The sequence below is a fragment of the Heteronotia binoei genome, chromosome 2 (genome assembly GCF_032191835.1).
Source record: "Heteronotia binoei isolate CCM8104 ecotype False Entrance Well chromosome 2, APGP_CSIRO_Hbin_v1, whole genome shotgun sequence".
In the NCBI taxonomy this organism is placed as follows: domain Eukaryota; kingdom Metazoa; phylum Chordata; class Lepidosauria; order Squamata; family Gekkonidae; genus Heteronotia; species Heteronotia binoei.
In genome coordinates this window covers 202,533,259-202,560,482 of record NC_083224.1, presented here as the reverse complement: position 1 = coordinate 202,560,482, position 27,224 = coordinate 202,533,259, and the positions used below count along the sequence as shown (strand labels likewise).

The 27,224-nt window shown below is 49.1% G+C and overlaps 1 protein-coding gene across 2 annotated transcripts in view; it reads right to left on the bottom strand.

The window, feature by feature from the left end:
• The window catches only part of SBNO2 (strawberry notch homolog 2), a 92,168-nt gene extending 66,572 nt beyond the window's left edge, over positions 1 to 25,596 (bottom strand). The window contains exons 1-3 of one of the 2 annotated variants that reach the window (XM_060232862.1): positions 25,345 to 25,596; positions 20,597 to 20,685; positions 7,371 to 7,494 (exon numbers count right to left, since the gene is read on the bottom strand). In XM_060232862.1, the coding sequence (XP_060088845.1) occupies positions 7,371 to 7,494; positions 20,597 to 20,685; positions 25,345 to 25,473 (342 nt within the window). In that variant the 5' untranslated portion in view covers positions 25,474 to 25,596. The remainder of the gene's footprint in view (positions 1 to 7,370; positions 7,495 to 20,596; positions 20,686 to 25,344) is intronic. The other variant, XM_060232864.1, reaches the window with a different exon arrangement.
• Between the last annotated feature and the right edge of the window lie 1,628 nt (positions 25,597 to 27,224).

The window sequence follows — 27,224 nt, the reverse complement described above, 5'->3', positions numbered from 1 at the left end:
GGGATGAAACGCACGGGGGCTGCGGGAGCCAGAACAACGCTTGGCGGGACTGCAAACCTCCCCTCCCTCCACTGCCAGATTCTGGGGCCAAGCACATTTAAAGGGAGGGGGCAGCTGAAGAAGACAAACAACTTTTAAAACAGCCTTTCTTTTCTTTTCTTTTCCCTCAGCTGGTTGGTTGGTGGGGGGTGGGGGGAGCCAAAAATGAAGGCTAAATTTAGAAGAGGATTCCCAGGGGCGGTCGTAAAAAGTGCACTTCAAAAGAAAGCCGGTGACGTTTCCTCTTCCCCTGCCCCCCCACCCCAAAAATTACACACTGAGATAATACTACGGATCTGTAGCTTTGTTGCTGTTCCTTGGTGTTTTGGATTGTTTGGGCCACGGCAGATCTCCTCTCTTGCTCGTCATTAGGGGATTTACAATATTAATTTTTAAAAACAAAACAATTTAGCAGTGAAGGCAGAAAAGTGGACCCTGTTCCAGAAAGCCCAACCCAAATCAGAGAAGAACGCAAACCTTTGTTTCAATGCTTGCCCAGCCCAAACCAGAAGAACACCTTTAGAACAACAAAAAAAAAAAGTTTCTGGTTACCAGTTCAAAATGAGGGTATGACTCAAAAAGGGGGAGGGGACAAATAAATCCTGACAAAATGAAGTCACACTTTGTAGACTGCGTGATTCACCAGCTGAGGACTGCTAAAATCTGAGACTATTTCTGTGCCTGATTCCTCTTTTGTATCTGCCTCCTTTTTCAGAGAGGGAAAGCTACAAAGCATGGCCAAAGGTGATCCAACATGCCTTATTCTCAGCTTGAAAGCCCTGAACAGAGAGGTCCTGAAGGACACTGGTGATCCCATAGGATCTTGTCTGACAAGAAAGATCTCCCTTCTTATTCTATTGTACCTGGAATGGTCAGATCATGTGAAGTCCATCCAGTGCAGGGCCTTCTCAGTGACAGCACCTTAAGGGGAGATCTCCCTCCCCAACAACTACCTGCCTGAAACCCCTAATCAGAATTAGGCCTCCAGGTAAAAATGATCCAGGCCAGGGGTGGCCAAACTGTGGCTTGGGAGCCACATGTGGCTCTTTCACACATCTTGCGAGGCCTTCAAAGCCCCCGCTGCTCCATCGGCCAGCTTGGAGAAGGCATTTGTTTCTTTAAATCACTTCTGCAAGCCAAGCCAGCTGGTGGCTTGGAGAATGTATTTAAAGTTGAAGTTGCTTTCTTTCCACCTCTCCCTCCCCTATCTATTTGCCTCCCTTCCTTCTGTTCTCAAACATCTGAGCTTCATGTCATGTGGCTCTCAAGCATCTGATGTTTATTCTATGTGGCTCTTACGCTAAAGCAAGTTTCGCCACTTCTGATCCAGACTTCGTATGAGTTTGGCTGATTCGTTTCCGGCTGAATGTGGTTGCTGCCCCACCCCTTCCCTGTATCATCGATCATTTCTGCGGATCTAATGCAGGGGTCCCCGACATTTTTGATCCTGTGGGCACCTTTGGAAATCTGACACAATGGGGTGGGCACAGCCACAAAATGTTTACTGCGGGAGGCGGAGCCAGCCACAAAATGGCTGCTGCAGCTTAACGTCTGTCACACAGGGAAGATCTTCCTGCTGCGGTGGCAGCTGCTGCCAAAGCGATGTTTTAAAATATCTGCACAGCCAATCAAATCTCCAGTGGCCAATCAGAAGCCTTGGCTGGGCAAAAGATCCACCCGGCCCCACCCACTTCCTAAAAACTCTTGACAGGTGTCAGGAAAGGTATCAGTGGATTTTTTTTGTTTATATCCTGGTTTTTCTCTCTAATTGGAGACCCAAAGAGCCAGTCTGGTGTCATGGTTAAGTGTGTGGACTCTTATCTGGGAGAACCCAATTTGATTCCCACTCCTCCACATGCAACTGCTGGCGTGACCTTGGGTCAGTCACAAATTCTCTCAGAGCTGTTCTGCTCAAGAGCAGTTTCTGTCAGAGCTCTCTCAGCCCCGCCTCCCTCACAGGCAGTGTTCCCTCTAAGGTGAGTTAGAATGAGCTAGCTCACAGTTTTTTAGCCTCTGGCTCACATTTTGTCACAGGCCAGGAAAACTGGCCCCAGAGCAAACTAATCTATGCAGTAGCACACAACTTTAATGCCACTGGCTCACAAAGTAGAATTTTTGCTCACAAGACTCTACAGCTTCGAGGAAATGGGAGGGCGGGATATAAATTTGATAGAATAAATAGAATAAACATTGGGCACAGGGTGCTTGTTGTGGGGAGGGGAAGGGAAAGGAGATTGCAAGCAATTCTGAGACTCCTTTGGGTAGTGAAGGGCGGGGTATAAATCCAATCTCTTCTCTTTTTTTCACATCATTCCTCCCACTTAATCCCTATAACAACCACCTTCCAAGGGTAGGATAGGCTGAGAGTCTGTGGGGGTCCCAACGTGTCACCTGGTGGGCTTTCATGGTTGAGAGATAGATTTGAAGCCAGCCACCCCAGATTCTAACCCTGTAATCCAGCTACTATATTTATTCAGGGTCCCCAGCCTTTTTGAGCTTGCAGGCACCTTTGGAATTCGGACATTCTGATGGGCACTGCCACAAAAAGGCTGTCACAAAATGGCTGACGTAGGAGGCAAAGCCAGCCACAAAAAGACCACAGCTTGCCTGAAGTCACATAGTGAAGGTCGTGCTGGTTTTTTGAATCTGCACAGCCAATCAGAAGCCTGCCTGGCCAAACACTCAACCTGGCCCTGTCTGCTTTGTAAAACGCTTCACGGATGATAGAAACAAGTGTCAATGGGTCTAGTATCATCAGTTGATGTGAAAGGGAATAAGGGTGAATCCTAGCATGCTACCTGACTTAGCAGATGGCTTGAATTTTTTGCAATTTTTATAATTAGCTGCCCAGAGAGAGACAGAGAGCTGAAGCCTGCATGAATGCTGCATTCTTCTCCCTAGAAATCCTTCGAACTCTTCCAGCTCAGGTGCCCAGGTGGAAAGTGCTGCAGGGGAAGGGGGGAGAGAAGAGCTGCTGTGCACACGCACACTGGGTGGCTTTCCGTCACTAACACGCTCCTGGGTCTATGTGCGAATCCCCTCCCCCTTCCCAGTTGTGAACAGTGAATCACCCAGGGATGGAGTTCTAGCAGGAGCTCCTTTGCATATTAGGCCACACACCACTGATGCAGCCAATCGTCTTTTTTGTAAGCTCTTGGAGGATTGGCTACATTGAGGGGTGTGGCCTAATAAGCAAAGGAGCTCCTACTAGAATTCCACCCCTGGAATCACCTCACTATTAGCAGTGAGCACAATGGTCCAGGAATGCTCCTCCCCCACCCCAGCACCAACCAATCAGGGGGAAAGGGGCCTTGGCCACACTCACTTGCGGAGCCCTGGACCTGATGCCAAGCGGCAGGCATTCTAGTAAATAAAGAGGCCAGAGAAAGAGGGAAACATTTCTAGTAAATGCTCCCAGCAATGCCAAGAAAAGAGGTGACGAAAGAAAGGAATCTGGAACAACTGGTTCCGCCAGCTGGTTCGTCTGGTGCACATCTGGCAGGAATGCCAACCGATAGCAGCCTTGGAAACCCACCCGGTGCCTTCTCCCCTGCTGAAGACAGTGTCGAAATGAGGAGGGGAGATGTCGGGTCTGGCCAGGTCCAAACAGCATCGCTTGGCAAAGGGATCGCTCTCCAGAGCATGTCTCACCTGTCTGAGTGCGTTCTGCACAGGGGGGTTACTCCCTGGGGTTCCTGCCTTGCCTCCCCGTCAAGGATTCTTGTCACTCGCTACCAGACAGTGATTAAGTATTTATTACAGTCAAAGACCAACATAAGATCAAAACACCTTACATTCATAAAACTCAGAACGCTAAAAATCTGTTTGGTCATTCCAAACATTTCCGCTTTCTAATTACTACGGTACAAAATTTTGCTACCGAATAAGATACAGGTTTCGGCATAACTTCTAAGAGATATTTCCAGAGCAGACCTAAAATTCATATAATACTTCCATGGTACAAACTTACAGAGGAGTGGAACAATTAATTGCAACCTTTCTTCCTGATAAAATTCACAATGCAATGACGGACTCAATTACTTTTTCAGAACAGGGATGCTTCTGTACTGGTAACTGAGAAAATCTGCCCATTAGTACTGCCGAAGGAAATGCATCAAAGCGTGCTCTCGAAAAGGCCCATCTAGATCTCTCATAGACAATATTTGAGAGATATGGGGCTGTTGAATAGTTTGACGACTTTTTCAAACTTTTGTAGTTTATGGGAAGCATCGCCACATCATTTTGCAATTCAATATTCTCAAATGAAAGGCCTCAGGGCCTTTAGTTTATTCAGACCCATGTCAAATAGCTCTTCTGGATCCAACCCACACTAACTTTATCAGTTATCTTTGCAAACCATGCAGGGTAAGGTTCAGAAGCTAGAAAAAAGGATATTAAATCCTTTGGGTTTAAATGTATCCTTAACCAAAAGGAAACTGCATGTTTCCATATTTTTAACTATACTCCGAGGAGGCCTGTTTCTTGCCTTAGGATTGCATTTGAAGTACATCTAGGTGCATTAAACAAAGCCCTAAGAATTTCGATTGTACAGTTTCCAGGATCCTAACATTAGCAATTAAACCAATTTGTGACTCACTACCAAGAGTTGGTGCCTATTATGCCTTTGCCAAGATTATTACAAGACTCCTACTGACAGGGCACCATCCTCATGAAGGGCTGTCCTAAGCAGAGAACCGCCCCCTGCCCCCAGGGGGCCTGTTGCAGTGTGCAGGAAGGCTGGGTATTAAATTTAAAAAAAAGATTTAAAAAAAAAAACCAATTGCAGTTGGTGAAGGGACATCTTAAAGACCCTGTGCTCCCAGATAAACTAACTCAAAAATATTAAGATCAACAATAGAGGTCCTATGGCAGGGGTGTCAAATATGCAGTCCGGGGTCTGAATCAGGCCCCGGAGGGCTTCTATGAGGCCCCCAAGCAACCGGCTGTCATCTGCTTCCTTTTCCTTATATCTTGCTTCCTTCTGCATAACAGCTTGCTTTGCAAGGCTTGCTCAATTGCACAGCAGCTACAGAGCAAAACCTCTATTTTCTGCATTGGCTGAGGCTCCTCCCTTGGGGAGGAAGGGGGGGGAATAGCTTGCTTTGCCAGGCTCTCTCAATTGCAGAGCAGAGCTACGGAGCCAAGCCTCTCTTCCTTCTATTGGCTGAGGCTCCTTCCCCTCCCAGTCCCCTGGGGAAGGAAGGAAAGAGCTAGAGCTTCCTTTGCTGAGTTTCCTGAATCCCATGGGAGAAATACAAAGAAGACATCTTTAAGACCAATGAGTGCTAACATTTTAAGCATGCTTTAAGTTTTTAAAAATATATTTGTGTTTGCCTGTGCTCTTTATAAAATTTATATCTCTGCTACATGGCCCGGCCCAACCCAACATGACCAGGCCCAACAAGGTCTGATTTATTTCAGATCCAGCCCTCATAACGAATGAGTTTGACATCCCTGTCCTAAGGAGTGATTCTCTCTTATTACCCTTATGCCCTTTACAAAATTAAAAAGAATTAGACATCTCTGTTTTGCTGTACCTGCTGCTTATGTGGACTGACTGACAGTATTAAAAACTTTAACCAGAAAGTAATCCACACTGGATCCTCTCAAAATGGCCCAAGGGAAAGGGGGTAAATGGGAGAAGGGCTTCCAAAAGGAAGACAATCTAATAATCTTAGTAGAGAAGACACATAGACACCCCGCCCCCCCGCCCCCCCCCCCCCACTGGTTCAGGGATCAGCAGCTCAAACACAGGATCTGACCTGTAAGGTTTTTTTCCCCCTGGAATGTAACTTGAGCCACTGGGGCTTAACTGCTGCCAGCTGATTGTTTTGTGCTGTCAAACGTGCTTTCATGTGCTGCCTGCTCATTCTCAGGGACAAAATTTAAAAGGAAAAAAAATCAACGATGCCTAACAGGCCCTGACCTAGATAGCCCCGGCAGGCCCGATCTCGGAATCTAAGCAGGGTCGGCTCCGGCGAGTCCTTGGATGGGAGACCTCCAAAGGAATATCAGCAGCTGGGAGGACGGGGCAGGCTTTATTCAGCCACATCTTCCAGACTCCCAGCAGGGGTCAGGCACCAGAGGTCACCATGACTTCCAGGTGAGCATGCACAAATATTAAAAAAATCCAAAAACACCAGAGAGAGAGAGAGAGAGAGAGAGAAGGATGCCAAATGGAGGCACCTTGATCATTGTGCCCAAGATTCAAATCATATCAAATTGAGGACTGGAGAACAATGCATGTTGCTTTGGATTCTCATTGCTGAGAAAAGCAGTTTATTCATATAAATAAAGTAAATAATCACTTTCCCCTTGTGAACGGCCCCTTCTTATGATATACCGGATTTGTTAATAAGGGCTCGTCTGAGGGCCAGTCCAAAGCTGACTCCAGGCAACCAGGTAGGGATAGACTTCTATGAGAGTTGGGTCTCTTTCCGTTTTAGGTGACCATGGGCTACAAAAAAGCCCTGATTTTTTCCATCTGTGTTAATGAATCTCAAAGAGGACCTGAGGCTTTTTTGTTTGTGTTCGTGTGCATGTGCACACATGCATGAACCTATAAGTCATGGTGACCTCTAATGACTGACCCCTACTGGGGCCCTGGAGGATATTCAGAGAGGAGGCTGAATAAAGCCTGCCCCTGCCTCCCAGCTCTGGTATTCCCAGGAGGTCTCCCATCCAAGTACTTGCCAGAGTTGGCCCTGTTTAGCTTCTGAGATCTGAAGAGACTGGGCTTGCCTGAGCGATCCAAGTTAGGGCTCAGACTTTCCTTACAACTGCAAGTCTTCCCCTCTCAAGAAAAGTGAAGGCTGGGTGGATTCCACTCCTCATGCCACAGGAAAGATCTGTGCCATCCGGGCTTCTCTTGAAGCAAGAACTCCTTTGCATTTTAGGCCACGTACCCCTGTTGTAACTAATACTCAGAGCTTACAGTAGGCCCTGCAATAAGAGCCTTGTAAGCTCTTGGCTACATCAGAAGGGTGTGGCCTAATATGCAAAGGAGTTCCTGCTATGAAAAGAGCCCTGCATCCAACTCAAAACTTGGAACAGCCCACCCCTAAAGACAACCGTTTTCTCCACTTTATCACCACTCGGAATTTGGATGTTGCTCCTTTCCCAGCTCCACTTCTTTAACCAGCAAGATTCGAACCCCAAATCCCGAGCAGAACTTCCCTAACACAGGCAGTGCTTGTCCTAGGAGGGTCAGAACAGAATGGATTCTGCAGAGGAAGACAGAGGAAGGAAAGCCGTGCGGCTGCTCCTTTCCATTCCAACCCGTTCCGACCGAGGTGGCACACACTCACGCGGGGAGCAAAGTTCGGCCTTACCTGAGGAAAATCGCCGTTTTTGGGTAAGAAATCGGCAAGGCCTGTCGGTGCATAGTTGGTGTCTGAGAACGGCTGCCTGCTGATGGAATTCGTGTAGAAATCGGAAGTGGCATTAAAATATTGCCTACCGGGGAAACAAAAGGAAAACAAAGCTGAGGAGAGCAATTAAGTTAGAGCAGAACTTCATAAGGTCCTCGGGTGGTGAATTCTGCAAGATAATTACACCTTGGGCAACAGACTCTTTCCGTCTCTCCTGCCTCTCCATTCCCATCTGTTTAGCCCTTTCTTACCACACCCTTCCCCCAAGGACCTCAGGGTGGCCAGAACCGTGTTTCTGAGCAGTCTGGGAGAGGAAGAGAAAAGTCCCTGCCTCCACTTCCACCGGCAAGTACCTAGTTTTAAAAAGGTAAAGGTAGTCCCCTGTGCAAGCACCAGTCGTTTCCGACTCTGGAGTGATGTCACATCACGACGTTTTCACGGCAGACTTTTTTACGGAGTGGTTTGTCATTGCCTTCCCCAGTCACCTACACTTTCCCCACTGCAAGCTGAGTACTCGTTTTACCGACCTCGGAAGGATGGGAAGCTGAGTCAACCTGAGTCCCCCACAACAGACACCCTGTGAGGAAGGTGGGGCTGAGAGAGCTCTCCCAGAAGTTGCCCTTTCAAGTACAGAGTCTCAGAGCGGCCTATAATCTCCTGAACCCAGCTTCCGCCGGGATCGAACTCAGGTCGTGAGCAGAGTGTTCAGACTGCAGTACTGCAGCTTTACCACTCTCCCTTTGTGCCATCAGCAGCCAGCCAGAACTTAAGGCTCTCTGCATGCTTCCTTGTTCTGCAGCTCAGGCTGGGAGGGCACAGGATGATACTGATACTGGATTTATATCCCGCCCTATACTCTGAATCTCAGAGCAGCCGACAATCTCCTTTCCCTTCCTCCCCCACAACAGAGGCGGGTGGGGCTGAGAGAGAACGACAACTTTCAAGGACAACTCCTACGAAAGCTATGGCTGACCCAAGGCCATTCCAGCAGCTGCAAGGGGAGGAGTGGGGAATCCAACCCGGTTCTCCCAGATAAGAGAGCTCTGGCTGACCCAAGGCCATTCCAGCAGCTGCAAGGGGAGGAGTGGGGAATCCAACCCGGTTCTCCCAGATAAGAGTCTGCGCACTGAACCGCTACACCAAACTTGCTCTCCCTTTTCTGCTGCTACAGGATGGGATTTCTTATTTTAGAAAGTAAAACTGAAGGGGGGGGGGGGGGGGAGTCTGACAAAGCTGTTAATAAAATCCCGGACAAACAGAGAGAAACCAGCTCTCTCTCTCCAAGCGTTACAGTTCAGTGACATCCCTCCCAGGACTCACAAAAGGAAGTAGTCCTGCGACAGATGCCTGACAGGAAAGGGCCACAAAACATGGTAAGAACATAAGAGAAACCACACTGGATCAGGCCAGTGGCCCATCCAGTCCAACACTCTGTGTCACACAGTGGCCATAAAACCAGGTGCCATCAGGAGGTCCATCGGTGGGGCTAGGAAGCACCAAGCACCAAGAAGACAGAGCATCACTGCCCCAGACAGAGAGTTCCATCTATACCTTGTGGCTAATAGCCACTGATGGACCTCTGCTCCAGATGTTTATCCAATCCCCTCTTGAAGCCGTCTATGATTGTAACCACCGCCACCTCCTGTGGCAGTGAATTCCAGGTGTTAATCACCCTTTGGGTGAAGAAGTTCTTCCTTTTATCCGTTCTAACCAGACTGCTCAGCAATTTCATTGAGTGCCCACGAGTTCTTGTATTGTGAGAAACAGAGAAAAGTCCTTCTTTCTCTACTGTCTCCACCCCATGCATAATCTTGTAAACCTCTATCGTGTCACCCCTCAGTCAACTCAGTGGCCTATGCTAGCTTAGGATGAGACGGGGGGGGGGGGGGGAGAAGAGAGAAATTCACAGACTCATAAGAGTTGGAAGGGACCTCCAGAGTCATCAATGCAGGAATTTCACAAATATCTCTCCACCAGTGTTCCCTCTAAGCTGAGTTAGCATGAGCTAGCTCACAGATTTTTAGCCTCTAGCTCACATGTTTTTGTCTTAGCTCAGGAAGGACGACCCCAGAACACACTAATTGATGCAGTAGCTCACAAAGTAGAATTTTTGCTCAGAAGACTCTGCCGTTTAGAGGGGACGTTGCTCTCCACACACACACACACACATCCCCAGTGACTTGTGCTCCATGCCCAAAAGATGGCAAAAACCTTCAGGATCCCTGGCCAAAGTGGCCCGGAGAAAAATTGCTGACTGACCCCAAAGAGGCAGTCAGCATTTCCCTGGGCGTGTAGGCTGGGCTCTCTCAATCATCCAGGGCAGCTTTAAAGGAAAGGAAACAGTCTCCGGGTCTGAAGGCAATCCACTTTTACAACTGCCGAGCACCAGGAACAAGTTTCAGGGGGACATGCAGCCAGTGAGAGTCAGTTTTGCTGTCCAATGGAGGAAACTAAATATCGGTGGGGGGGGGGTGGCCAAACTGTGGCTCTTGGACATATATTGTGTGGCTCCTGAAACTCCCACCACCCTGTTGACCAGCTGGGAGAAGGCATTTCTCTCTTTAAATCACCAAGCCAAGCCCAATTGATGGCTTGGAGAATGCATTTAAAGTTAAAGTTATTTTCTTTCCACCTCTCCCCCCATTTATTTGCCTGCCTGCCTGCCTGTGTTGCGGCTCTCCAACATCTGATGTTCATATCTTGCGGCTCTCAAACATCTGAGATTTATTCTGTGTGGCTCTTACATTCAGCAAGTTTAGCCACCCCTGTTTCTATACCATACCCTACCAAACCTTTAATGGCATAACAATTGCAAATAAAAATACACAGAATATAAAAATTTAAACATTGTAGATAAAATCAAAATGAAACCGAGCTTACAGATGCATTCATACATGGTCAGATTTAAATTTAAGGATGTCAGCCAAAAATTTTGCCACAGCCTCGCTAACCTCCCCCTCAGTTTCATTCAATAAATAATAACAGGGTGGCAGAATAGACAAATCTGGGGAGAAAGAAAGCTTACAAAATAAATCTTTACGGAGATTATGATAAAAGGAACAATCAAGCAATATATGCTGAATTGAGTCAAGAATATTCGCTCCACAGGAACAGAGTCTGTCGCCTAAAGGGACTCGCTGATATCTCCCTTGTAGAACTTTGCAGGGAAACGCATTTAGTCTAGCCAACATAAATGCCCTGCGATGACTTGGAATGGTTAAGTCTGATAGATTTGGCTTTTAAAGACATTTCATGATATTCTTAGCAGATGTTGTGGCTTTAATCTGTAAGTTTTAAGACATTAGTTGTTTGGTATTCGTTTTATTTATTTATTTATTTATTTATTATCAGAATAGTGCCAATTGCCATCCAACAGAACCCTCTTAATGGCGTCGGGCAAATGGCCAAGAGAAGTGGAGGAGGAATCTGCTTCTTTGCCAGTTTGCAAACAGTTTAGGATAGAGGACTTTTTTACCTTTACCAAATCTGCTGTTGTCATTTGCTATCAAAACATCGAATCGCTTCTCCCCTCTAGAAGACGCGTTAGAGCCAGCAGAAAAGGAGGAACTGACTAATGAACTGACTAATGAGTCTGACCACGAAGACGTCATAGACTCTCAACTCCAGTCTGGGGTGGGGGCTTTAAAGGTGTAGCAGAGACAGCATGATAATGAAGAAAGATCCATGTCTTCTGACGAGCTTACCCCAATTACCCTGATTGCAAGCACAGTGGAATGTATCTTTAAAAAGTTAAAGGGATTAGAAGATCAAATTCTTGACCTTTCTTTGGAAATAAAGAGACTATCAGTGTCAATGGATAAAGTTCACTTAGCCCAGCTGGATGATACCTCTATTGGAGCTCCAGCCCCTTTAAAGTGGTGTCCGTCTGCAACACAGAATGTGGATCCCCGGAGCTCCTTTACGGAGTCTAAGGTCAGCGTGGGCCATAAAAGGAACGTGCAACAATTGGTTCTACAGCCCAATAAGGTATGCATCACACTTTATCCTTATGGCAGGAAGACCCCATGCTGGAGAAGTAAACTTTTAGTTAAATCTCATCTCTGTGAACTTCTTCATCTGAACTATCACAAAATTGACTTGATTACCATCGAATCTCTTAATGATCAGTCTCAAATGCAGAGGATTCTGATTACCTTTCAATCCCCCAACATTACCTTCACTAATTTTGAGGCGAAAGAATGACTTGTGGTCGAAGGGGGTTTTCCCTGTGCGATCCTTTATTAACTCTCAAACTAATGCTCTGCTGCCTAACCTGTCCGCAAGGGACAGTACGCGAAGTAATCCTCATCTTTTGAAGAAGGCATCATCTTCAGCAGCAAAATCTAAGGCTTCAGTGTGTTTTAAGGTATCCAGATCTGGTCAGTCCCAATCAAACCCCGAGCTGGATAATGAGTCATCAGTGCAGCCCTCTATGGACGTGATACATAGTCCCCTTAATGTTTCAACAGAAGATGACCACCTGCAGTCATCTGGGTGTCTTCCAGCAAAAAATCAACAGGCGATCCTCAAGACTTGAATGTACTAAGCGGCAGCTGCAAAGGTCTTTAGAGCCGGGAAAATCAGTTCCTTCAATCAACCTGGATCCTCCAGGTAACCCCTGTCCCCCAACGGCTGACTTAATTGATCTGACTTATTGATCTGACTCTAAATGGCTCAAGGGCACCCCAACATAATGGCTGTATTTTCACTGATGACGCCAGGGTGCTAGAAAGGATATCCATTATCGATTGAGCACCACGTAACCAGGGCACAAAGTCCAGCTCCACCTGGCCCGTGCCCACGGTGCAAACGGCCAGGGAGGGGGGTGGCCCTCAGAAGTCACTGCCCTCATGCTCTGCCCTCCCCACAAAAGCTTCCAGGTTGCCTGGGCCTCTCAGAACTCAAGAGAGCCTTCTCCTAAACGAGAGAGGATATTTCTCAGACGCCTCAGGCTGGTGCAGGGAGACCCGGAACAAAGAGAACTGCCTGCCCTCTTGGCAGGAAGAGGCGTGGCCATTGTACGGCAGGCCTGCCATCTCTCCAGTGCTTGGGACGGCTAAGAGATAACACAGAGGCCCCAGCCCCACCCCTTCCTCGGTCAAGCAACCAAGCTCTGCTGCTTTTGGTTTTACTATCAAAGCCGCAGGGACCTCCCAGCGTTCCTTCCGCAACTTGCTTTGTCATCCTTCCAGTAAATCAGCTGTGTGGACACGCGACTGGTTTGTGGGGCTGGGCTGGGCGAGGCTCCCTCCCTCCCTTCTCCAACATCCCAGAGGCACCAACCACCGTCAGAAGAGCTCAAAAGCACACAGTTAGGGTTGCCAGCCTCCAGTTGGGGCCTGGAGATCTCCCGCTTTTACAACCTATCTCCAGCTGGCAGAGATCGGCTCCCCTGGAGAAAATGGCTGCTTGGAAGGGGGGACTCTGTGGCCTTGTACCCTGCTGAGGCCCCTCCTCTCCCCAAACCTGCCCTCTCCTGGATCCACCCCCAAAGTCTCCAGGTAGTTTCCAACACAGACCTGGCAACCCTACACACAGCCCTTTGGGCATGTTTGCAAGGGGTGGTTGTACCATTTGGCTTTGAGTGTCACGCATTTATGAAGCAGGTTTCCTCCCCGCCCCAGAGCTGCATCCCTCCCTCTCCCCTCCTCCATATTAGCTTTGTGGCACTAACAACCCTGCGAGGTAGGTTACGCTGACTGGCCCAAGAGGAGATCTGAAGTCAGATCTTCCAGATCCTAGTCTGATGTGCTAACCACTATCTACCATGCTGGCTCCAAGCAGACTGAGTTGAACTGAACTGAATACTGGATTAAAGCATTGGGGTTGGACTAGATGACCCTTCCAATTCTGTGATTCTATGATTTTTTTAAAAAAAAATAATAACAAATCAACAAATTGCCTGCTTTTAAGTCGACTGCAGCTGAACAGATTTGCCCACTCTTTTGTTAGAAGGACTCAGAGAAAGTCAGTGAGGAGAAAGAACAGGGTCATCTACAACACAGATCCTCCATGCCCATGAGGGGAAAAACGAGGGAGGGACTGCTGCCTTTACGGTGTGCTAGGGCTTTTTCTGGGCAGGAATGCAGTTCCAGCCGGCTTGGTGTCATTTGCCTAAAATGCAAATGAGTTCCTGCTGGGCTTTTTCTACAAAAAAAGAAAAAGCCCTGTGTGAAACAATGGTGATGTCAGGGGGTGTGGTTTAATATGCAAATAAGTTCCTGCTGGGTGTTTTCTACCAAAAAAGGGAAAAGGCCCTGCACGCTGCTAAGAGGCTTCCTGGAAGAGTATCTCCCTAGCTGCAGAGTTCAAAGCCAGGGGGATCTTCAGTTGATTTGGTTGGACTCTTCTGGGGTGAGCTTGCGACTGAGAAAAGAGCCCTTTCCAAAGGTTCTCTCCCCTCCCCACACCCTTGGGTTCTCTTGTGAACACCAGGCGGTAACTAATCCAGCCCAGGGGTGGAATTCTAGCAGGAGCTCCTTTGCATATTAGGCCACATACCCCTGATGCAGCCAATCCTCCAAGAGCGTACAAAAAAGAGCCTTGGAAGCTCTCGGAGGACTGGCTGCATCAGAGGGGTGTGGCCTAATAGGCAAAGGAGCTCCTGCTAGAATTCCACCCCTGAATTCCAGCCTACCTGGAAATCACCCCCTTGGGAGTAAAGGTCGAGGGATAAAGGAAGTGGAGGCGGGGTAACCATCCTCCCCCCACAGAGAAGAACATCAGGGAGAAATCTGCATATACAAAGGTGTCGCGTGGAGAATCAGACTCACTGGTCTATCTAGCTCAGGACTGTCTACGTGTGGCCTGGCAGTGGATCTCCAAGGTTTCAAGCGGAGAAAGCCCCTTTCCCGGACAGCTGCTAAGTGAAATCGCGTAATGAGAGATGGGCAGAGGTGGAGCTGGGAGACCTCCTTCTATGCCAAGCAGGTGCTTTGGAACACTCTGCCTCTTCCCCCGGCTCCCTGCAATGCTGGGGGAGGGGGGCCGCCCAGTATAAATGCACCACTGTGGGGAGCAGAGGACCATACCCGGGCAAGCAAAGGGCATGTTGTGGTGATGCTTCTCAGCCCTACTCAAAGCAGCTGAAGTGAGCGAGACGAGTCCCGGCCTCTGCCCAAGTTCCCAGGACCACGGAGCAGCTGGCTTTGTCCCACCCCCCAAGCAAACCCAAGGCACAGCCGGTGTGCAAATGGTGTTGCTTCTGTTTTACGTTTCCAGTGACACTGCTGATCAGCTCCAGACAAAGAAGTGGGTTTGTCGGCTTGACGGCATGGCTGAATGCCAAACGGCAGGATCCGGGGATTATCTAATATGAACACCCACTCGCTACAGAGTCACAAAGCGCTGGCAGCGCGTCAACCACCGCAATGGGGCTTCAGCAAGCCTCGGGGAGAACGGGTCGCAATCAATAAGCCCCGTCTATGATTTGATGCGCGGCGCAAACAGAACTTCGGTTAACACCTCCCGAGAGCACTCAGAAAGTGGAATTTACAGGAATCCTTTCGAAAGGCAAGAAAAAGAGCACACCCTCTTCCAAGCAGGGGCAGTGGCAGCGGTCCAACAGCAGGGCGGGCAGCTCAGCGGGCAGCTCCCAACTCCTGCTGAATGGGAGAGGGAGTGCCAACGGGCAAGATGCGTGTGCTGTCTGCCCTGGCATGATTGCCTCACCTCAGGCAGAGAGCCAAGAGTGCCCTGCAAAAACAGGTCCCAGCAACTAAAAAGCCGGGACGGGCAGCCGTGAATCTCCAGCATGTGTGTGGGGTCTGAGCAGCGCTGCAGCAGCTAAGCTGGCTATTCCTCTGCAAGGAAGGGAGAGGGGGGTCTGAGGCCCCAGCCCCACCACCCCAGGAGAGAACCAGTGTGGCACACCATTTGAGGGGTCTGGAGACCGAGTCCTATGAGGAAAGGTGGAAGGAGCTGGGCATGTTTAGCCTGGAGAGGCGGCGGCTCAGGGGTGATCTGATCACCATCTCCAAGGACTTGAAGAGCTGTCGTATAGAGGATGGTGCAGAATTGTTTTCTGTGGCCCCGGAAGGTAGGACCAGAACCAATGGGTTGAAATTAAATCAAAAGAGTTTCCAGCTCAACATTAGGAAGAACTTCCTGACCGTTAGAGCGGTTCCTCAGTGGAAGAGGCTTCCTCGGGAGGTGGTGGGCTCTCCTTCCTTGGAGGTTTTTAAACAGAGGCTAGATGGCCATTTGATGAAGATCCTGTGAATTTAAGGGGAGGCATTTTTGAATTTCCTGCATTGTGCAGGGGGTTAGATTAGATGATCCTGGAGGCCCCTTTCAACTCTAGGATTCTGATTTAGATGTTCGCTCAGTTTAGAGAGCCAGTTTGGTGTAGTGTTTACAGGGTTCTTGCAGCAGGGGAGGAGAGATAGATGGACAGACAGATGTTGGCCACAGAGAGATACTGATAGATAAGACAGCTGGAAAATCGGTTATTCTTGCTGCAAAGATCGAATTCAGGGACTACAACAATTCAAGCCCAATTCAAGTTTCTTTTCAAGACGTGAATTTTTCACATGATCTGAGAGATGAGAAAGCCTCTCGGTTTTCCCCACTTCTTGCAGAATGGTTTACTGCAGGGGGGGGCAAACTGTGGCTCTTTCACACATATTGGTGGCTCTCGAAGCCCCCACTGCTCTGTTGGCAGACTTGGAAAAGGCATTTGTCTCTTTAAATCGCTTCTCCAAGTCAAACCAGCCGGTGGCTTGGAGAATGCATTTAAAGTTAAAGTTGCTTTTTTCTACCTCTCCCTTCCCCATCTACCTTCCTTTCTTTCTTCCTTCCTTCCCTGAAATTCATGTCTTGTGGCTGACATTTATTCTATGTGACTCTCACGTTAAGCAAGTTTGGCCACTTGGTTTACTGCTTCGAACCATCTATTGGCACAAGTTCACTGTGTTCAAAGTGCAATTTTGGTTTTGGCTCCAGGTGCGTTTTGCATTCCCCTAAAGGCCTCTAGAGAACTGGAAATTGACTCTTAACCACAAAGGGAGGAGGGAAGAGACAGGAAAAAAAGATGCAATCTGGAGGACATCTTCCACTATTTAATAACCTGGGGCATACTTCTGAGCACACCTGCTCAGGATTGGTTCTTAAATTGTCTGTCTTTGGAGGCCTTACACCAGGGGAGTCGAACATGCAGCTTGGGGGCCAAATCAGGCCCCCAGAAGGTTCCTATCAGGCCCCCGAGCAACTGGCTGTCATCTGCTTCCTTCCCCCTCTCTCTTGCTTCCTTCTGCATCATAGCTTGCTCTGCCAGGCTCTCTCAATCACACAGCAGAGTTACTGAGCCAAGCCTCTCTTTCTTCTATTGGCTGAGGTTCCTCCACCTCCTGGTCCCCTGGGGAGGGAGGGAAAGAGCCAGAGCTTCCTTTGCCCAGTTCCCTGGATCCCATGGGAGAAATACAAAGAAAACTCCTTTAAGACCAACAAGTGCTAATGTTTTAAGCATGTTTTAATTATTTTTTTAAAATCTTTACTTTTGTTTGTCTGTGTCCTTTATAAAGTTTATATCTCTGCTACCTAATCTTAAACAGGTACACACATGGCCCAGCCTGACACAAGGTCTCATTTATGTCAGATCCGGCCCTCATAACAAACGAGTTTGACACCCCCACTTTACTCCCTGCTTTTATCTTAATTAAGAGCCCCGTGGTGAAGAGTGTTAAAGCTGCAGTACTGCAGTCCTAAGCTCTGCTCACAACCTGAATTCGATCCCCGGTGAAGCTGGGTTCAGGTAGCCAGCTCGAGGTTGACTCAGCCTTCCACCCTTCCGAGGTCAGTAAAATGAGTACCCAGCTTGCTGGGGGGGAAGCATAGATGACTGGGGAAGGCAATGGCAAACCACCCATTAAAAAGTCTGCCATGAAAACATTGTGAAAGTAACATCACCCCGGAGTCGGAAACGACTGGTGCTTGCACAGGGGACCTTTCCTTTATCACACATAAACATGCCTGGGGTTGCTCAGCCAGGGCAGGATTTGCTCAGATCAAAACTCTGCCCCTCACAAGTCTCTCCGCACCCCTGTGGTAGAGGTGCATCAATTCACTTGCATTTGACGTGGGGGCAGCTCCCACCATGCCATCGATTACCAGCACCCTGCCTTAATTCAGGAAGAGTGCTTGACGCAGTCAGCTGCGGTTTCTCAGCACCGCTGTACCCGGAACTGTTGGCTGCTTGCCTCTCCCCCAGGTGGTCCAGAGAAAGAGGACCTACAGAAGATCTATGCCGACCCAGCCCGTATTATGCTCACTTAGTGTTTTATGACGCCCATTAGCGAGATCTAGACTGTCACGAGAAGATCCTCTGCACCCTAAATCTGTCTAGAAGTTGATGTGAAGTCAAACAGGGCGGGATGAGGGAAGGAACCATCTTCACAAAAATTTGCTCTGCGCCTTTGCTGTTCAACTCAAAAACAGAATTATTTTTAAAAAGAAGCTGAAATACGATTGAGACCTGCTTGTGTCTTGGTGGAATGAACTGGTTTCTTCCCCTGAGACCAGGCACTCCCTGAGCAGACCATCTGTCCAGAGACAAACTGCCCCCGCATGTGGAAGTTTTATTGAGCTCTCCCTCCTAGCATCATTGGCCACCAATTTCCTAGCCCCCTTTTCAAAACCCAGCCAAACCAGCTCGCAGCGATTCATCAACTATCAGGTAAAAATGTACCCACTTTAATGTTTTGGGGTTTTTTAACATAATCTTTACAGCTTCCTCTCTGGCATAATTGCATTCTTTCACATGTAAAAAAAGAATCAAGCCCTTAAACAGACTTTTTTCTTTTTGGGGGGGGGATTAAACAAAGCTTGGGTAAGACCCCCATGGCACAGAGTGAAGAAGAAGATGATATTGGATTTATATCCCGCCCTATACTCTGAATCTCAGAGCAGTCACAATCTCCTCTACCCTCCCCCCACCCTCCACAACAGACACCCTGTGAGGTGGGTGGGGTTGAGAGAGCTCTCCCAGAAACTGCCCTTTCATGGACAGTCTCAGGGAGTGGCCTACAACCTCCTTTCCCTTCCTGCTCCGCAACAGACACCCTGTGAGGTGGGTAGGGCTGAGACAGCTCTCCCAGAAGCTGCCCTTTCAAGACAACTCCTGCGAGAGCTATGGCTGACCCAAGGTCATTCCAGCAGCTGCAAGGGGAGGAGTGGGGAATCAAACTCGGTTCTCCCAGGCACTTAACCTCTACACCAAACTGTCTCTCTGCTCACAATTTGAGTTCGATCCCAATGGAAACTGGGTTCAGGTAGCTGGCTCGAGGTTGACTCAGCCTTCCATCCTTCCGATGTTGGTAAAAGGAGAGGAGCCTGGAGTAGGGTTGCCAACTCCACGCTGGGAAATACCCGGAGGCTGAGGAAGCCAGGGGATATGATGTTTTAGAGTTCACCCTCCCAAGCAGCCATTACCTCCAGTGGAACCGGTCTCTGTAGTGTGGAGATCAGTTATAATCAGTGTCCTACCTGAGTTAATTTGGTGTACTGGTTAAGTGCGCGTGCTCTTATCTGGGAGAACTGGGTTTGATTCCCCACTCCTCCACTTGCACCTGCTGGAATGGCCTTGGATCAGCCATAGCTCTCGTAGGGGTTGTCCTTGAAAGGGCAGCTGCTGTGAGAGCTCTCTCAGGCCCACCTACCTCACAGGGTGTCTGTTGGGGGCAGGAAGGTAAAGGAGATTATGACCACTCTGAGACTGAGATTCAGAATATAGGGCAGGATATAAATCCAATATCATCATCATCTTCTTCGTAATGTGATTTAGCGCATGCTTTTTAGCCTCTGGCTCACAGAATTTTGTCTTAGCTCAGGAAGGATGGCCCCAGAGCAAACTAACTAATGCAGCAGCCAAATAGCTTGCTCACAAGTATAATGGCAGCAGTTCGCAAAGTAGAATATTTGCTCACAAGACTCCACGGTTTAGAGAGCATTGGTTGTAATTCTGGAAGAACACCAGACTCCACCTGACGGTTATCAGCCCCAGCTTGAGGGGAGCACAGCGTGACTTTGAGGCTTCATTGAGGCCCGACAAAGTTTCAATGAGTTTTGCTCATCCCACCCCTGAACGGGGAAAGGCCTCTCCCAAACCTGCGGCCAGCCCTCTCCAAGATGGAATTTGCTCTAGGTAACAGTTCAAAAAAAGGGAGAAGAAACAAGTTCTGGTCCTCAGTTTTGGAGGTGTCAAGCTGGTGAATCTGGGAACTGCATCTATAAGCCAGCACGGTACAGTGGCTGGCATGTTCAAACCCCAGGTCAACCACAATGCTCATCCACCTACCATGGGACCAGTCATACTCAGCCTAGCCTTCCTCACAGGGTTCTTGGAAAGCCATTTTATTCGTTCATTTAAAAAATGTACACGCTGCCTCTGCAGAGACCTACTGCAGGTGGTTTGCAGCTAAGATAATGACATAAACATCCCCATTGGGACAGTAGTTGGGGGGAGCAGGGGTGGATCTGGGACACTCAAGTTCACATCCTTGCTCTTCCCCACAGCTCACCAGACCAGCCACCCTCTCTCAGGCTGGCCTACCTCACGCAAGCAGGAAGAAGAAGAAGAACTGCAGATGTATACCCCACCCTTCTCTCTGAATTAGAGACTCAGAGTGGCCTACAATCTCCTATATCTTCTCCCCCCACAACAGACACCCTGTGAGGTTGGTGAGGCTGAGAGGGCTCTCACAGCAGCTGCCCTTTCAAGGACAACTCTTGCGAGAGCCATGGCTAACCCAAGGCCATTCCAGCAGCTGCAAGTGGAGGAGGGGGGAATCCAACCCGGTTCTCCCAGGTAAGAGCTCTGGCTGACCCAAGGCCATTCCAGCAGCTGCAAGTAGAGGAGGGGGGAATCCAACCCGGTTCTCCCAGGTAAGAGCTCTGGCTAACCCAAGGCCATTCCAGCAGCTGCAAGTGGAGGAGGGGGGAATCCAACCCGGTTCTCCCAGGTAAGAGTCCACGTGTTTAACCACTACACCAAACTGGCTCTCTACACCAAATGTCCACGACCCCCCTGCCCCTTGGGTAGGTAGCGTCGGATAAAAAAATGTAGCGGCCAAAGAAGACAGCAAAATGGTTAAGAATGACTTCTGAATACAGAACTGACCTTCTGGGAGGACGGGCAGGTGGAAAAAACAAACCCCCCCAAACATATACATATAAAACGGGAGGGTACTTACTGGTTGTCACTCGGGTAAGATGGAGGCGCTGAATAGAGAGCGGGGAAATACGAGCCTGAATGCCACCAACTGGCAGGCAGCGCAGAATCCTGGAAGGGAAAGAAGGGGGGTTCAGAAACCACGGCCTGACCCCTCCGTGTGGGCAGCCAAGCCCGAAAACGGTGATCATCGCCCTGACTAGAACCTTCATGCATCACAAAGTGGGAGACCCCAAAGACCCTGCTCTCCAACTGGCTCCACCCGCAACGGGGGATCACACCTTGCAGGGCTGTTGTGCAGATTTGATGAAATGCCTTTTTGAGCCCTCAGAGACACACAGAGATGCTAAGGGAAATCATTCCCAACTTAGTGTTCTGTCATCGCTGATAACCCAAAATGGAACGGCAGGCAATCCCTTTCGCGAAGACCAACCGACATCCCACAAAGTGGAGTGTGCCCTTTCCAGTTTCCCAGGACTCTTTGACAGACTGGATGTTAAGATGGGGTTGGGAGGGATATCTTTTAGGGCCTCATCTTCAGCCCGCGTGTCAGCCCAAGCATTCGACACAGGACTCAGACATAAGGCCTTGAGTCCACAGCTGCTGCTTCTCTACCTCACCATCTTTTTGTGTGTGTTTCAAGCATCCAGCCTGATGAAGAAACCTTGAGAACTCAAAAGCCTGTGTCTTTTGCCCACGGCTTGCACCCACTGCTATGGTTCAAGGTCTTTACAATCAACGACCCAACACCTTTTGGTGATACCCGGCCCCAGAGACGTCCACCTGGTCTCAACGAGGGCCAGGGCCTTTTTGGTCCTGGCCCCTGCCTGGGCGAATGAGCTCCCCCTGGAGATCTGGGCCCTGCAGGATCTGCTTCAATTCCACAGGGCCTATAAAAGAGAGCTCTTTCACCAGGCTTTCAGCTGAGCAGCGGACGTCACTTGTTATTGGCCTCCTCCCTTTCATTCCGTTCAAGTGCTGTAGGACCATGCCTGAGAGGCAGAATTTGTCATTTTAGTCTCCACTGTTTACTTTGTAATTTTAGATCTTATATATTTTAATTGGTTTTAACTATTGATTGTCTTTTTATGATGTAACCCGCACTGAGCCTGTTCTACAGGAAGGGCTAGCTAAAAATTGAATTGGATGGGATGGGATGGAATGGATGGCAGAGTCTTTGCTTGGCATGCAGAAGGTCCCAGGTTCCATCCCTAGCATCTCCAGTTACAAAGGACCAGTCCTTAGGTGATGTGAGAGACTTCTGCCTGAGGCTCTGGAGAGGGGCAATCAGTCGATGAACTAATGGTCCAATTCAGCAGAAGAACAGAATTCATATATTTATTATTATTATTTATTACATTTGTGAATGGCCTCATCCTGGCCAGTGCCAGGCAATGTACAAGAAGTACACATAAAATAAAAAAGCAGTGAATTAAAAACAGTTGCAACCAATGTTCCCTCTAAGCTGCAGAGTCTTGTGAGCAAAATTTTTACTTTGTGAGCGACTGCCATTAAAGTGGTGAGCTACTGCATAAATTATTGTGCTCTGGGGTCATCCTTCCTGAGCTAAGACAAAAACATGTGAGCTAGAGGCTAAAAATCTGTGAGCTACTCACACTAACTCAGCTTAGAGGGAACGCTGGTTGCAACCCAATGGACATTCTTTATAATGTGCTCTAGTTCTGCTTTCTAGGCATTGGGAGCAGTCCCTCCCTTAACTGGAGGGGGCAGGGGCTGCCAGTCCAGCAACCAGCAGCCGTCACTGCCCTCAGGCAAAGGCTGGCAGAACAGCTCTGCTTCACAGGCCCTGCGGAATGGTACAAGATCCCGCAGGGCCCGGGTGTCTTCTGGCAGAGAGTTCCACCAGGTTGGGGCCACAACTGAGAAAGTCCTGGCCCTCGTTGGGGACAGCCGGACCTCTTTGTGGCCAGGGATCACCAGCAGATTTTGACAAGTGGAGCGTAATGCTCTTCCAGGGACATGGTGGAGGGGGCGGTCCCGTACATACGTCGGTCCCAAACCGCTTAAGGCCTTAAAGGTCATAACCAAAATCTTTAGCGTGATTCTAGTTGAACTTCTTAAACTATTTTGTCTTTGGATCAAAGCACCTTCTTGCAATCACGAATAGCATGGAACCTTTATTGATTCTTTAAAAAGGACACTTCTTAAAGCACTTTGTGTGTATCTGAGCTGTCTTCACCACCGCCCTGCAAGGCAGGGCCCTCCCCATGGTGCACAGCGAGGATGAGAAAGTACAGCTACTGTGGGCCAAGCTGTACTTCCAATAAACAGGGGCAAACCTTCAAACCCACTCAACCCCTCCTCCATCGGAGCAGAACTGCTGCATTCAGCACCTCCCTCGCCTCTGTGATTCATTCACTCTGAGCCAGGGGTGAAGGGCCAGCCCCCTTGCTCTTATCTGCAGCCTCCTCACTCCATCGGTTGATTGCATAATGGAACTCTGCATCCATCCCACACACCGGGGGGGAAGCCCAGAGCCAAAGGAAAGGGGGCCATGTTAAGGTCTATGTGGGCAGTCCCCTTTTCATTTTCTGCACGCCCCCCCCCCCACTTTATTACAATTTCCCAGGAGGACAATTGCTAGTGGAAGAATGGGCGGGGAGCCAGAAAGACCAAACAGAAAGTTGCATCCTCTCCTCCTCCCCACCCGCCCCATGTCACATCTGATAAAACCAGGAATGCGGCAGAAGATTTCCAGGCATGCAACCATCAGAGGACTGAGCCAGGGCCAGTGTCAGCAGACCCTCAGGTGGGGCGCTTCCCAGGGTCAGAGGCTTCCAGCAATGCCCACTGCCGCTCACCCCCCCCCCCCAAAAAACATACCATTTCTCTGCCTGTTCACTTGCAAATGCCCTGCCATCTATGCAAGAAGGAAGGAGGAGGAGGAAGAGGAAGAAGAGCAAGGAAAAGAGGGAGAAAAGGAAGAAGAAGAATGGCAAGGAGGAGGAAAAGGAGAAGGAGGAGGAGGAGGAGGAGAAGGTGGAGGTGGTGGAGGAGGGGATGACTGGATTTATATCCTGCCCTCCACTTTGAATTTCAGAGTCTCCTCTACCTTCCTCCTCCACAACAGACACCCTGTGAGGTAGGTGGGACTGAGAGAGCTCTCCCAGAAGCTGCCCTTTCAAGGACAACTCCTGCCCAAGCTCTGGCTGACCCAAGGCCATTCCAGCAGCTGCAACTGGAGGAATGGGGAATCAAACCCGGTTCTCCCAGATAAGAGTCCACACACTTAACCACTATGCCAAACAGGAAAAGGGCAGTGCAGAGGGTACACTGTCAGGCAGTGAAACACATGGCTGAGCAGGCTTTGCCAATTCTCTGCCCAGGGTCCCCCCAAATCTGGAGCCTGTTCCGGGCTCATCTGCTGGGCATGGAAGTCAAGGAACATAAACCTCATGTTGCTGGATCCAACTAGTGGTCCATTTAACTTCAACAGTTAAGGGGAGTAGCAAATGTCCCACAGCACTGACAATCCCACTGGACAAATATATTCGGAAACATTGTGCATCTAGAATTTTATGGTTAAAATGTGTGGATTGATTTTATTGTATATTGTTTTTAATATTCTATGTGGTTTTTAACTGCTGTTAGCCGCCCTGAGCCCATTAGAGAAGGGCGGGATATAAATTTGATAAAATAAAATAAATAAACCCACCGTTCTGTTGCTGAAGCAGGGGGGAGGGGAACATGCAGACCATTTCCGCAGTAGTGAAATTCCCCACACTGATGTTTTTAAAACTGCACATTGTGTGAAATTTTCCACAACAGCTTTTTCCTCATCACGCACAAACCCAAAGTTTTCTCCTCCTTACCCTGCGTTTTCAAAACACACTAAAAACGGGGATTCTGAAAAAAGCAGGGTAAGAAGGAGAAAACTGTGAGTTTGCTTCTGGTGTGGAATAATCTACTGCAAAAAATTTCACCCAACGTGCAGTTTTAAAAACATCAACCTGTGGAATTTTACTACTGTGGAAATGGTCCCTGACGCCTCTAGCATAACCTCCCAAGTCTTCTCAGGTTGCTTCTTCACACACACACACACACACACACACAGAGTGTAAAGCACCGTCCTGGCATGCAGAAGGTCCTGGAGTTCAATTCCTGACACCTACAGTACATATGAAGCTTCCTTCTACTGAAGCAGACACACCTGCTGCCTGAGATCCCTTCCCTTGGGAATGTCAGGATTTGAACCAGGGGCTCTACATGCAAAGCAGGTGTTCTGTCCCCGAACCACAGCCCACTCCCAGTCACTAGGAGGAGCCAAGCCTCCCTGGTTCTCTGACAAACCCAAATAACCACCTTTCAATCCCAGAAAGACACACACCCTCACTATCATCTTCTAAAACAATTAACCAGCGGAACTCACTGCCACTGGATGCAGGAGGGCGCACTCACTTAAGTGGCTGTTAAAGGGGGGGTTGGACAAAATTAATGGGGAAGAGAGGCTTTGAGGCAGGTTGGCTGAACAGAACCTCCATGTTCTGCAGCAATATACCTCTGAATGCCGGCTGCTGGGGGGCAGGGGAAAGCTCCACTGTGCCTTTGGGGAGGTGAACTGGATTAGTTACTTGCAAAAGTGGATGCTCGACCGGAGGGATCATCTGTCTGATCCAGCTGGGCTCATCTGTTGGACTAAAGACTGCCATGGCCAGCCTAGGACTTTTGTGCTCTACGGTAAAATTTGCTTCTTTTTCCTCGTAGAGAGCTCACACTTCCTCATGTTTCCCTGCCCCAAGAGGCACTCACCTCTACGGCGGGCATGCTGATCAGAGAGGGAAAGGCCGGTATCCCATACAACGTGCTGCCCGGCTGCTGGTGTGTGTGAGGCGGGTGGTAGCTCTTCCCCCCGTCCATGGCAAGGTGCATCGAGGGCATCAGGTTTCCGGTTGCTTCATGGGGGAAGCCGAGGCAGACGAGAGGTCACTGAAGCGGTGCAGGGCAGTGGCGGCAGCCGGGGTAGGGGGAGAGGTTTTCACCTGTGCTCTTCACTCTGCAGCATGCCCTGCAGGAAAAGAGAACAAAAGATTCAGGAGCAAATCGCTTTTCTAACCAAAAGGAAGCCAGCCTTACCCACAGACACACACACACATAGGCACAAAAGCTGCACAACACGACCAAAATCTCAGCTGTAAAAAGATTACCTGTGGCAGCTTATGTAGGCCAACAGGTAGAAGAGGTTTTTCTGAAACACAATGCCGATCTTTTTTCTCTTCCTGGCAAAGCGCAAGATGGCAGGTGGGTGCCATCACAGCAAAGGCCCCGCGCATCACTTTGCACAGACGAAGATGGTCTACCAACCTGCCTATTGTTGCCTACTTGCAGTGAGGCAGCTAGGCTACAAAGAGACCCACACAGTCTTGGGTTCAAATGCTCCTCAGCCACAAAGCTCAGAAGGTGGAGGGCAATCACTCCATCTCAGTCTAACCCACTCATGGGGCTCTTATGTGGCCATGGTGGGGAAATGGCTACATATATGTTGGGGGAGACTTGTCTTAGAAGTGTGTGCAAAACGGATCTAGGGGTCTTAGTGGACCATACACTGAACATAAGTCAACAGTGTGATGTGGTGGCTAAAAAGGCAAATGCAGTTTTGGGCTGTATCAAGTATAGTATCCAGATCACGTGATGTGATGGTTTCGCTTTACTCTGCTCTGGTAAGACCTCACCTGCAGTACTGTGTTCAGTTTTGGGCACCACATTTTAAGGATATAGACAAGCTGGAACGGGTCCAGAGGAGGGCGACGAAGATGGTGAGGGGTCTGGAGATCAAGTCCTATGAGGAAAGGTTGAAGGAGCTGGGGATGTTTAGCCTGGAGAGGAGGTGACTGAGAGGTGATCTGATCACCATCTTCAAGTACTCGAAGGGCTGTCCTCTAGAGGATGGTGCAGAATTGTCTTCTGTGGCCCCAGAAGGTAGGACCAGAACCAATGGGTTGAAATTAAATCAAGAGAGTTTCCAGTTCAACATTAGGAAGAACTTCCTGACCGTTATTGCGATTCCTCAGTGGAACAGGGTTCCTCGGGAGGTGGTGGGCTCTCCTTTCTTGGAAGTTTTACAACAGAGGCTAGACGGCCATCTGACAGCAATAAAGATCCTGTGAATTTAGGGGGAAGTGTTTGTGAGTTTCCTGCATTGTGCAGGAGGTTGGACTATTTGACCCTGGAGGTCCCTTCCAACTCTATGATTCTATGTGCCATTTGGAGCTCCTTGGAACAAAGGCCAGGTTTAAAACATCCCAGGCGTTACACTTTCATCCTCCCTCTCCTTCAAAGAGGTGGGGGTGCTGTGCCTGGCTCTCCTCACGCCTACACAACAACCCTGTGAAACAGAGGAGCCTGAGGTCCCCCAATGAGTAGAGATTTGAACCCAGGCCTTCCGGTCTTAGTACAACACGATAACCACTACACCAGGGGCCCTCAACCTTTTCAAGTCTCCAAGAACCTTTGGTATTCTGGCACAGCACGGTGGATGCAGCCACCAACTGGCTGCCACAGGAAGGGCAGCCAACCACGTAACGGCCGCCACAGCTCCCCTGCAGTCACACGCTGAAAGATCCTTGACGGTGGCAACTGCTTCCAAAGGAGTGTTTTTAAATATCTGCACAGCCAATCAAAAGACTCGCAAG